Consider the following 13,406-nt stretch of genomic DNA (forward strand, 5'->3'; position numbering starts at 1 on the left):
AATGAACAATAAATTATCATGATCTGGTTTTTAGATTGCCGTGTTATCTCCTTGAAACATCAATTGCATGTTGAACAGCAATATGTAAAGTCCACCTTTAATTCCTAAAACATGAAACTGACACATTTATTTTTCTAAGACCTAATAAGAATATGTGAGAAGTGAACTGAAGTGTAAAGAATTCATGAAGCCGGTCACGTTGTACTGAGTAATGCAATGCAAGCCTTTAAAACGGCAATGAATTATTTATGCTGCATGCTATTCAAGGTAGAGTAAGAATGTGAGGACAAGTTGTCTTTTTATGAATTGACAAGCTCAGTTCCTTCCAATAGCTTTTTTTTAGAAGACTTCTTTTATTGCACAAAATAAAATGAATAAAACTTGTATTCAAATATAAATTGGAAGTTTAAAAAAATAACTCTTGTTTTAATTCCCTGTTATTTAGTTTTTCTTGTTGCTTCTAGGATACCCAGTTATAAAATGGAAAAGCTTAAAAATCCACCTCTTGCAAAGTGGTTTGGTACAGGTTTATAATAGGTGTTTGAAAATAAGCTAGTTGAATAAAAGTGGATAGTATAGTGTAGATTTAAGATTGTCTTGTCAAGAGAGCTGGGATTTTTAAAGTGATTGTTTCATTTATAAATGCTTTTGACATGATTTTATATTGAACGATATTCTCTCACCAGAGTAACAGATTTATAACTTGCTTGTTTTGTGTTGGGGAGATTGTGGGGCAGGAGATTCTGGTCTGTACTAAAACAGTGACAACCCTGCCCTTCAAGTGTAAATGTAACCTTACTTTTGTGCTGAAACATTTTAGGTGGTATTGGAATGCTTTGTAAAAAAGGACTTGGTCTACACTAAAGCAAATCCTACATTTCATCACTGGAAGGTTGACAACAGGAAGTTTGGGCTCACTTTTCAAAGTCCTGCCGATGCACGAGCATTTGATAGAGGAGTGCGGAAAGCAATTGAAGACCTCAATGAAGGTACTGAAGCTTGTATCAGCATTCTGCTTGTTTCTTTGCAGAGGAGAGGTTCCAGAGACAGGACTCAAGCTAACCTGAATGCATTTCTCACATTTCTTACTGCGGACAGCCAATTAGCCTTTAAAATAAAGTTTAGTTCTTGTTCAGCAGAGAATTAGATAAGTCGTCTCTTGGGGAGGGAAGGATTTAACTCAAGCGTTTCTTCAGAGTTTCCCGTCCCTATGTACCCTAATCCATCAAGACCTAAGCTAAAAAGATGCATTACTTATAGCTGTGGATCTAACTATAGCTAGCAAAAGAACAAAGTACCGGTATTTCACATCTCGTCTTTTAGGTCCCTTTTCTGTACATGCAGCTAATGCTGCACTGGAAATTATTTCATGATATGTTTTTGTTGTGCTTTGTTAAATTATCGTATGAATTCCTATGTGGACTTGAATAAATCATAAGGATTTCTTCTCAGACAAAATTAATTATGTTAAATCTCAACTTAATTGGAGAACTGTAGTGCTTGAAGGCTTCATATTTTTTATCACATCAAAAATTTTATTTTAATTAAAAAGAATGGTACTTACTTTGAGGTTGTTATAAACATTTCCTTTTTGCATTATATTGCCATCCAACGAGAATCAAAATGTATCTTCAATTCAAAATTATCTTGTATTTTGTTCTCATTTCAGTGAAAAATAATTAATCAATTATTTGATAAATGGCTTTTCATATATAGGTAGTTGTGCTGCCAACGCTATCTTTTTTTCTGAATGACTGGAATAAATATATAAATATTAACAGTTTATTAAGTTTAGGATATGTGTGCAAAAAATCTAGTTCCTTACATTTTGTGATCTTTAATTTTTGAACCTTTTTAGCTGTCCCAACACAAATACATGGCACTCTAACTTCTCGTCCATGCCTTATCATTCAGTTCCCTCTGTTAAAGCAGACCTTTCAGTGATGCTCCACTGAGAGATGAGATCAAATTCTCAGTGGTCATTCATGCATTATGTGCTTGACCCTGCGCCACAGAAATCCATGGGAGTAAGATTAGGCCCTATGCTTCTGAACTGTATTCCTTTTCTTGTTTGTCTCATATAAACTGTAAGCTCTTTGGGGCATTAAATGTGGCATCTTCTATAATATAATTCACACTGAAGCTCAATATATTAATAATGTATATACTCTGTATTTAAGGGAAATGGTATTTGAGGACATTTGTACATGGCAGCAACTCCTAACTGAAGATGTATTGAAGTACAGTAGAATTCAAGATTCAAGTATAAATTTAAAGCTGTGTGGCTATTTTTTAGCTATTGTTCAAAATCAGTGCATCTGTGTTTATCCCATTAACAGAACAGACTAATCCTGATGGATGCACTCTTACTTAACTTCCAAATAGGGCTATCCAAATTAAAACCAATAACCAGTTCTCAAAGTTCTGGATTTGAGTCACTGTATCTCAGTACTGTCTATGAAATCTGGTCAAATTAGCACAACCAAGCATATGCATTTGAAGCTTCACTGCATTCAAATATTCTAATAAGCAAAACTTAATCCTTAGCTTGTTTCTTGAAGTATCAGAACTACAGAAATTCTGTTTGGTATTAGTGACGTTGTACAGCTCTGGAGACATGGGGGCTGGGCTTTCAATCTGAATATGTATGCACATTGCTCATTAGGTGAAAATTTTGCCTTTAACTCTGCATGTCTTCATGAATACTCAACTCAGGTTAGCATGCCACAAATAAGATTAACTTCTAAAATCTTTCAGAGTTAATGTAACTCATTGTTTGCCCCAGTACAAACAACTTAATTAAAAAAAAAAGTTACTAAAAGCTTAGCACTCATAAGCAATAACAAAACTGTGTGTGATGTGGGAGGGAGAGTGTTTTGGTACAATAAAGTTTGGTGATTATTCTGGTTTAATATTAAAAGCCCACATACAAAGTTTATTTCCCCCCCACCCACCCCCAAATGTAGAGAATACCGCAGTGTCCCTTTTTAAATGCATAAAATGTTAAATGAGATGAAGGAAGGATTCTTGGATGAAATTTGCAAATTTCATGTTAAACCCTAATAGTTACCACAAGGTTAATCAGAACCTCCTCAAATTAATGTATTCTTCTACCTGTTTTTGTTCTTTCTTCTGTCAGTTCTTACATTTTTTTTTTTTTTTTTTTTTTTTACGGGGGGAGGTGAGAAGGGGAGAGAGAGAGCTCTCTGACAAATATCTTTTAAAACAAAAATTCTTCAGAGGAGGTCATTACTTCCTGAGTGCTAAAGATTGACTCCCTTTCTGATTGAGCTTTTTTGTATGTTTTGTTTGTTTTAGTAAAATCAATAAGTTTTCTGACTTCAGAGGTCAGATCCTTAGCTTGATGTAATTCAGCGTAGCTCCATTGATTTACATTAGTGGAAGATCTGGCCCTGGATGTTCATTCATTATACTTTTTATCACATTTTGAAAATGAACATACTATATAATTTGTAAGTGCTTATCATTATTCTGCCGTGACCTAATAGTACGGGCAGCCATAGGAACTTTTTCTGGTTGTCACCTTTCTAACCTACTTAGCAATAGACATATTTTTCTTCTTTCTTATTAATTTGGTACCACTTTCTCACTTCATAATTTTATTGTGTCAGTTCACCTGGAGAATGTAATTGTCCATGATAATCCCAGTGGTCAAAATCCAAATAAAATCCACCAATTTTTTATTTAAAAATATCTGATGTTTAGAAATGTCATATATTTTAATGTTTTTCTAGGATCTACTACTTCCTCTTCAACGATCCACAATGAGGCTGAGATTGGTGATGATGATGTCTTCACAGTAAGTAAAGTTAGTTTGAAATTGTTCTCTTTTGCACTGTGGTTCACTTGATCAATTTTGAATGGCCCTTTTTTCATCATCATGATTTTCTTTAATGTCTGTAAGTGATATTTCTTTGTTCATCTTCTGCCTTCCATGGCCCAAAAGAAGATTCAGCCTTCTAAAGTCCTCCCATTGTTATCACTGTAGTATCACAATATAGAGCAAATGTTCGTAGTGTCACAGAGCTGAGTAGATAATGCCAAAAAAATAAAATACAGGTTTTAATTTAATTTTCAAATGACTTGGTTTTGGTGGAGTTCATGCCCCTTTTGTGTTAGCTGTCTGCTAGTTTTAGAGACATTGAGTGTTACCGGCATGTTTCTGGAAATCAAATTTTGAAGTCATGTTTATGGTTACTCATGAAAACTGAATTTTAAATTTGCTTGTGCAAGCATTAACGTAAGAAGTCCATCCAAGCTTATTCAAATTGGGGAGCAAACCAGATCTTGTGACTTACTGACCAATAGCAACTACGTAACAGTAGAAAGTCATTCATTATTATTTGTTGTTGTTTATAATGGTTGTTTTTTATTTTATTTTGTAGTAGCATCAAAAATGAGTCTGGAGCTTTCTAAAAGACAGTGTCCCTGTCCCATCCATAAGCTAAAAAGGTTGAATGAATATATCAAATGAAATTTCAGTCTGGTCATGGATATTATTCCATGGGCAGAAAAAAGCTAAATTAATCAGATTATTTGCTCAGCACCAGTAATGTGCATACCCGCCTTCTTTACGTTGTAAATGAACTGTTTGTTGAAAAACACTGGTGAAAGCAGAGGGTTAAAGGTGGATATCTTCAGAATCCAAAGTAGATGTAACAAATATACTTCAACACTGCATTTCACTGCTGGGAAAGTGTGAAAATATTACATTTATTTCTCATTTCAAAAATGTGCTTTTTCTGCGGATCTAGGATAATGGAGGGAGGAAATGGAGCAGGAAACATTCAGTTAAATCCTGTGAATGTCAGGGCTGGGGTGGGGGAGGGGAGAACCCAAAGCTGAAAGGTAGCTCAAGATGAATTTAGCTGAGCTTCCATTAGAAGCATGGTGTGGGTCTGGACAGGTTTCCTGTAGTGTTTTGACTAGATCCTCTTGACAGTTGGCATGTTGTTCACATCTGTTCTTTTGTCACAATTCTAAGAGACAAACAACAGCAGGCAAGGTTAAAAGGTGACTTCCTGTGCTCCAGAGCAAAACTATCATTAGCAGCTGCTTCCCAGCTACCTGCCAGAAGTGATTTATAGAATCCGAGATGGGAGGGGTAAGGCCTCATTGGAGCCAGAGTGCTTTACTCTTTTGTAGTATTTATCCAAAAGTTACAAGATCCTTGAAAACAATGTTCTGGTGCCATTTGAAATGCATACGTATCTTCAGGCTTGTGTATTGCTTTTGAGTGTTTGTTGTAAAGTGGAGGTACTCAAAACTTGTCATGCATACAGGTCAGCTTTGTTAGCCATGTTAGAGATGTTGAAGCTGCCAAATGAACATTCCATTTACATTTCTCTTTAAGTGCTTTAAAGGGAAATATGGAAAATAGCTAAGGATATTTTTCCTAAAATCAGTCCAATTTGTCGAGGGACCAGATGGATCCATGCAAGTAACCGAGGCCTGAAAATTCCCATGGTTTTGTCCATAATATTTAGGTTTGGGCCCATGTCTATATTCTAGGGGAATAGAAAGTTGGGGTGCTTTGTTTTTTACATAGGAACAAGTGTTGGCAGTAGTTTAATGTTTGTGTTAGGAAAACAGGATAAATTGTGCACCAGCTACTTTAAATATATCATCAATCCTACATTCAGTGTTCAAAGCCAGAACTGAAAAATAAACTAATTTTTTTCCCACTTGATTCCCAGTGAGGCACACACATATAAGATATCTGTAGATATATTATTACAGTGATGGGTTATTCGTGTGCACCTTCAGATTTGTTGGGGGGCGGGGCGGCGGACCGAAGATTCACCTCTTTCATATAATTACACTCGAAACATTCAAACTCCATGGTGTACTTCAGGCTACGTTTATTGATAATGTTAGCATGCAAATAGTCAAAACTTAGCTGTGATCAGCATCCATTTAAGATGAATGGTGGAAGTTTATGTCTCGGGTTCTTCTGTTTCAACCTGTCTGGCAGTTCTCTGAACAAGATTGTGTTGATTTATGTACTAAAAGTAAGTTAGCTAAGTCTTTGGGTTTCCAAGGGCCAGGGCCGTTTTTCACTAGCTGTAGATGGCTATGCTTCGGGTTGTCTTTTGTAGTTGTTGATAGTCTCTAGAAGGCTATTTCTATGCCACTCTGTTGACCGTAACGTTGAATCTCATGTAATCCATAGTACAGTAAAAGCTGTTTTATCCAGCATGTTGGGGGAATGGGAGGAGCCAGTAAGTGAAAAATTCCGGTTAACTAAGAGGGAGTACATTTGGGTATTTGGGCTTCGGGGAGTGGGTTGGGGCACAGGAGAGGGTGCGGGGTGCCCGATCTGGGGGGCGCTTGCTTCAGGTGGCTCCCCGGAAGCAGCGACCTGTCCCGGCCACTCCTATGCAGAGGTGCAGCAGGCGGCTCCGCACACTGCCTCCACCAACAGGCGCCACCCTCGCAGCTTCCATTGGCCGTGGTTCCCAGCCAATGGGAGCTGCGGAGCTATGCTTGGGGTGGGGCAGGGGAAGCATGCGGAGCCACCTGCCTAGGAGTAGCTGGGACGGGTCGCCGCTTGAGGGGAGCCACCTGAGGTGAGCACCCCCCCCATCGGATCTGGAACCCCGCACCACCTCCTGCGCCGGACTGTAAACCAGTATTTCAGTGAAGATCAGAAATGCCGGTTTATAGAATTTTCTGGTTAATGAAGTGCCAGATAAAACAGCTTTTACTGTACTTGTGAAGCAGGAAAGCATTTGTATCGGATGATTGGCTACTCTGCCACCGTTTAATCCATCCGTTCACAATTTATGCTATTGCTCCAATAGTCAATGAGTGTTGTTGTCAACTTGTCCTCTTTTCTTTGGTTGCCCAAGTTAGTAAAAGAACTCAAACTTGAACTTTCCCTTTCCAGTATCTTTAAGAGGTTGTGGACTGTTTAATTTATAGCTCATCTCATCAGGGAGCTGGGATTTATGACGATGGAGTGAAGGGACCTTGTCAGGCCACAAAATTGTGTTTTGGTTAGGATTTTTCATTTATTTATTTGCTTACTGTTTAGTCCTTTAAAACTGAAAGAGAATGAAGGAAAAATTACCTTTGTTGAATGCACTAGTAGGATGTCCTCAGCATTCTCTTACGTGGCTCTTCAAGATGAAGATGCATTACTTCTCTTCTTAGTGTATTTATATATTTTATAAAACCATAACAACTTAAAAAACATACCTATGGTGAGATTTTCAAAAGTGCCCAGATGATATAAGAGCACAAAGTCACTTGAAAATCCCAACCATAATCTGTTCAGTCGAAGGACCTGTATATACTGGGGATATTTGTATCAATATAGCTACATGTATGTAAAACCCCAGTCTGGATGCAGTACTCTAGTGTAAAACAGAGTTGCGCCAGTGTAGCTTACTCCAGTTCGAGGTGTGTCTACGCTGACAGTTTAAATTACCAATGTAATTATATCACTGCAAAATCCCTAGTATAGATAGGCACCAAAGTCTGATTCTTCCAGTGGATACCACAGGATAATAGTGCTTTTGTATGCTTAGTTCTGTTCACTTCATGTAGTGGTAAATAATATGGCTGGAAGTAGGTGGAGGGGCTGGGGACGAGGGAATTAGGCCTATAATTATTTGATAAATTTTCCCTCCCTCATTGAAAGCCAAAGCCATACCTAAACAGAAAACAAAACACCCCAAAAGACTGCATAAATTAATGACTGGCTTGCAGGTAAAATGCATGTATTAAAGATGAAACCTTCATTTAGGTTCAACGGTATATAGTAGTATTACTTTAATTCCAGACTCTCACTAGAATCCATAAATGTTTTCCATATGTTTGCAAATAAATTTCACATGTCCCTGTATATTATAAATTTTCCTCTCAAGAGATGCAATCTGAGTAAGGCTAGCCATCCATTCTGTTTCCATTGGGGGAGCGCTGTCTTTCCAAGGATCTGGGATTGTTCTGTTTGCCTTCACTAATCCAGTCTACATGCAGACTGCCTTCCTCAATTAAATGTTCTTCAATTCGGAAGTATCACTTATACTTCAGGACACAATGTATTATGTGCTTCTGCAGCCACAGAATTTACAGCCGAATCCTCCATCCCTTGCTGGAGAATTATTTTTCAAAATCTAAGCTTTCACTTTTAAAAATTAAAATAAAAAAAAGGTTTTTCTCCCATATAATTATCAACTGAAAAACGAGAACGTTGTCCACTGAACGATGGAGTGGTGTCTTCCTGAGTCTGCAGAATGTGTGAAGGAATAGCTCTGAGCAGTGTAAACAGCCCATTGAAATAAATAGTGGTTGTTAATTCTGAAACCTGTTGACAATCATAGCAGAAACATTGGTCTGATCTGTGTATCATATAAATCCAAGTAGCCTTCCTGTGTGCCAGAAGTGGACCCAGTGGCAGAAAAACTCTCTAGCTTTCCCCTTGACAACTTCCTCAGTGTAGTTCTGTTTTATAAATACAAATATCGTTCTCTCTTTTCTCCCCCCTCCCACATTCAATTATTAATATGCCAATGTAAAATAGTTACTTTGGTATCAAATTCTAATACATGCTACAGTACTGACTATTTTAATATTTAATCAGAACTTCTCCGTTGAAATGAAACTGCTGAAGAATCTCCAATCTGCTACACCAGAGTGCTGCAGAATCTATAATCTAAAGAGGAAGGATGGTGATTATACTTACAGCCCTACCAAATTCATGGCCATGAAAAACGCGTCACGGACCATGAAATCTGGTCTTTTGTGTGCTTTTACAGATTTCACTGAGGAGACCAGCATTTCTCAAATTGTGGGTCCTGACCCAAAAGGGAGTTGAAGGAGGGGAGGGTCACAAGGTTATTTTAGAGGGGTCGCTGAATTGCCACCCTTACTTCTGTGCAGCTTTCAGAGCTGGGTGGCTGGAGAGCAGCGACTGATGCCTAAGGTCCCAACTCTGCATGCTGCAGCGCAGAAGTAAGGGTGGCAATGCTGTACCATGCCATCCTTCTGCACTGCTGCTGGTGGCAGCTCTGCCTTCAGAGCTGGGCTCCTGGCCAGCAGCTGCCACTTTCCAGCTGCCCGGCTCTGAAGGCAGTGCTGCCGCCAGCAGCTGCACAGAAGTAGGGGTAGCAGTACTGTAACCCTCCCTACAATAAACTTGCGACTTCTTTTTGGGTCAGGACCCCTACAATTACAACACCATAAAATTTCAGGTTTAAATAGCTGAGATCATGACATTTACTATTTTTAAAATCCTCTGACTGTGAAATTGACCAAAACGGACCGTGAATTTGGTAGAGCCCTAGTTATACTGCTAGCCTAGGACTCTGGACAGCTGGGTTCAATTCCCTGCTCCCATACAGACTTCTTGTGGGATTGTAGGCAAATCTTTGTGCCTTAGTTTCCCATATGTAAAATTGGGGTCAGAGTATTCTCCTATCTCAAAGGGGAGTTGTGAGGATAAATACATTTTAAGACTGTGAGGTTCTCAGATGCTACAGTGAAGGAGTGAGTTGGGGAACATACAAATACGTTAGATAGAATCCTTGAACTAGAACATAGGTCCAGCCTGCTGTGGAGTATTTTGGATCTTGCACTTAGTATACTGAACATTCAGTTGAGATAGCCCTAAAGTACGTATCGAAAATTATCCTTTTTTCTCTTGCATTTTCTCAATATGCATGTAGAATCACAAATTCCCATAGCCCGGGGATAAAATTGTGAGGTTGTTGGTGTTTGTCATGTGGTTTGCTGCTGCTAACAACCGTTTAGGTCTCAGACCCGATTACCTGCCATGTCATTACAGGTTATGTCAAATGTTAACACTGCAGGCTTTTTTTTTTTTTTTGGCATCTTATTGTTTTATAATTTAAAAAACAGATCTCGTCCCACTGCCTTTCCATGAAACCTTTCCCCTGTTTTCATCTCCCATGTGGGTCTCAAGTGCACTAAGGCTACCAGTATTAAGATTCATAAGATTTATGTAAGTTGAATATGCACTAAATCTGATTTTTCTTGCTAGCATGTCAGTTCACACTCAGATAGTTCTTGTAAAGAACCACTGCCATTTTTTTAAAGAGATAATACTTAGAAACTCATTAAAGAATTTGTTACTGGCCACAGGATATTTTTTTATGTTGTATTTAAATTTGGAATATACTTTACGTTGTTTTCTGACAAAAAAAAAAAAAAAAGTCTGTTTGTTCTGGGGGAAGGGACTCTCTGTGGACAATGTTGAAGGATGGTAGGATTCTTCCGTCTGCACCAACTCCTGCATTAGTTTGGACAGCAGCTTGAGCAGCAGCAACAGGTTGTGACTTCCCTTCACAGGGCTATGAGATAGTGGCAGAAAGGAAATGTGCTTCTTTACAGGGCAGTGCAAAGGCCAAGAGGACTAGATAGGTTCCACCGTCCAGCTTGACTCTTCTATAGGCTGGGCAGAGTTCAGGGAAAAGCCACAACAGTGAAATCAGGTGATATGTTGCCTATGTTCTTCCTGCTGCTTAGCAACCAACCGTAGCTGCTGCTCTTAGTTCCTGTTGCTGTTCTGTACGTAAGACCGTGGGCTCAGCACTCCCACCCACATCCTCTGAGGTCTGCTTTTGGGCTCGCATGCAAACCACAGCTGTTCCATTTGGGTCGAAAATACCAGCTGAGAAAAGTGAACCTGATCCCCTCCCCAAATCCTCATTCCAAAAAAAAAAAAAAACAACCTCTTTGCTTTATCAAAAGAAGAAAAATGAAAGACTTAGAAGTAGATAAGATTTTTTTGGTACTTAAGTATTTTGCATTAAACAAAACTTATTACTGTGCATCAGAACCCATTACTTGAATGCCAAACTTACACTGGCCAAATGTTCCTGTATCTTAGTACAACTCTCATCCTTCCTGCCTCATCACTTCTTCCAGATCTCTGTCTTCATTTGTTCCAGCAGACTGACCACTGAGTTTTACATCCTCATAATAAGTCTCATGTACAGTTGGGTGATGATTCTTTTCCTTCCATTGACGCTAAGATGTCTTGTGTTTTGACAGTGCCTCCTGGCATTACCTCTAATGGAATCATCCTGAATTGCATACTGTCAGGGTTCCTTCCCCATTCTGAACTCTAGGGCACAGATGTGGGGACTGCATGAAAACCCCCTAAGCTTATCTTTACCAGCTAAGGTTAAAACTTCCCCAAGGTACAAACTATTTTACCTTTTGCCCTTGGACTTTATTGCTGCCACCACCAAGCATCTAACAAATATATAACCGGGAAAGAGTCCGCTTGGAAACGTCTTCCCCCCTCCCCCCCCCCCCAAAATCCTCCCAAACTCTACACCCCCTTTCCTGGGGAAGGCTTGATGAAAATCCTCACCAATTTGCATAGGTGAACACAGACCCAAACCCTTGGATCTTAAGAACAATGAAAAAGCAATCGGGTTCTTAAAAGAAGAATTTTAATTAAAGAAACAGTAAAAGAATCATCTCTGTAAAATCAGGATGGTAAATACCTTACAGGGTATTTAGATTCAAAACATAGAGAATCCCTCTAGGCAAAACCTTAAGTTACAAAAAGACACACAAACAGGAATTTACATCCCATTCAGCACAGCTTATTTTCTCCGCCATTTAAAGAAAACAGAATCTAACGCATATCTAGCTAGATTACTTACTAAATTCTAAGACTCAATTCCTGTTCTGTCCCCGGCAAAAGCATCACACAGACAGAGAGAGCCTTTGTTTCTACCCCGCCCCCCCAGCTTTTGAAAGTATCTTGTCTCCTCATTGGTCATTTTTGGTCAGGTGCCAGCGAGGTTATCCTAGCTTCTTAACCCTTTACAGGTGAAAGGGTTTTTCCTCTGGCCAGGAGGGATTTTAAAGGAGTTTACTCTTCCCTTTATATTTATGATACATACCCTGTGGCAAAGAGATATGAGAGAATATTGAGATGTGTGGGGTAGATGAATAAGTGTGGAATATACAGAATTTATGACTTGATTTTTCTTGTTCTCCTCTATCTTGGGGATTATAGTGGATTACATGCTGAATATGACCCAATAATATGGAGTATTTGCATAAAAAGCTAATATAGAGTGTATTATCAACAAGAGTATCATATATAAGACACGGGAGATAATTGTTCTGCTCTGCTCAGAGAGTAGAGGACCTGTGAGGAAAAGATTTTTGTTTTTTGGGTTTTTTTAAAGGCATGTTGAACCTTGAGAAAAGAAGACTGAGAGGACCTTCTAACAGTTATCAAATATATTAAGGGCTGTAATAAAGAGGCCAATGTTCAGTTGTTCTCCATGTCCACTGAGGAAGGACTGGAAAAATCGTTTTTGATCTGCAGCAAGGGAAATTTAGATTAGATATTAGAGAAAAATCTTTTTAAGCTGGTAAAGTACTGAAATAGGTTACCAAGGGAGGTTGTGGAATACCTGTCACTGGAGGCTTTTAAGACCACCTTAGACAAACACCTATTAGGGATGGTCTATGTATACTGGACCTTGCCTCACCATGGGAGAGGTGGACTATCTGACCTTCTGAGGCTTCATCTAGCTCTGTGTTTATATGATTCTTTTCTTTTCTCAGATTAATTATGCTACTAACTAGTCCTGGGCAATCAACAGGGAACCTCCACTAGTTGGAAAGATTTTTGCTATAAGAAGTCACTTCAAAAATTAAATCCCTTGCTAAGTGTGGGACCTTCTCTCATTCACGTCCGTGTCATGTTAAGGCATGGTTCTGCCTTGTCCACAGTGTTTTGGTTTTTTTAGTAGATAGGTTGAAAAAAGCAACATTAAAATTAAACTTGCTGCCAGTACAATCAAGTTATGATTTCTTCTGAAGCATTTGATACTGGGCTAGACAGATGATTGGTATGAGCTGAGATGGCAATTCCTGTGTTCCTAAACTGATTAAATTACAAGAATAATCATATAGTTCCGGCTATAAAGTATCTATATTCCATTGCAGTTTGTAGATTAGAGAGGATCAGTCATAAAATCTACTGTGGTGAAAGTTGCATAGATATGTAGTGCATAAAACGGATTCATTCTAACATATTTAACTGATCTCCCCCTCCCCAATTTATTTACATGTAGCAAGCTCAATCCTTGGGGGAAATGGTTGCAAGGTAGAGGTTTTTTAAAATGTGACTAAGATTTAGTTACTTTAAAAAAAAAAACACTTTTTTTTTTTTTTTTTAAAGCAACCAAATTAATATCACTGGAGAGTGAAGCTGGATTTTGTTCCAAGAGTATAGGAAAATGGAATTGGTAACACTGAAATGTTCTGAATCGCACATCCTCTGTTGTATGAGTTTAAGGCCTTAAAACAAAAACTTCCATCCCTTTTCACCAAATCACCCTGCCATTTCACTATCTGTGAATTTCACCACACAGTTCGGAAAATGT

At 38.6% G+C, this 13,406-nt stretch overlaps 1 protein-coding gene across 6 annotated transcripts in view; it reads left to right on the forward strand.

Annotated features, from left to right (window-relative positions):
- The window catches only part of SPRED2 (sprouty related EVH1 domain containing 2), an 82,800-nt gene that overhangs the window by 54,229 nt on the left and 15,165 nt on the right, over positions 1 to 13,406 (forward strand). For 3 of the 6 annotated variants that reach the window (XM_038394622.2, XM_043512013.1, XM_038394621.2), the window contains exons 3-4: positions 821 to 989; positions 3,756 to 3,820. In XM_038394622.2, the coding sequence (XP_038250550.1) occupies positions 821 to 989; positions 3,756 to 3,820 (234 nt within the window). Of the gene's footprint in view, positions 1 to 820; positions 990 to 3,755; positions 3,830 to 13,406 lie in introns of all 6 variants that reach the window. The other 3 variants (XM_043512010.1, XM_043512009.1, XM_043512011.1) reach the window with 1 other exon arrangement.

This window comes from Dermochelys coriacea, chromosome 3, assembly GCF_009764565.3.
Source record: "Dermochelys coriacea isolate rDerCor1 chromosome 3, rDerCor1.pri.v4, whole genome shotgun sequence".
NCBI classification, from domain to species: Eukaryota; Metazoa; Chordata; order Testudines; family Dermochelyidae; genus Dermochelys; species Dermochelys coriacea.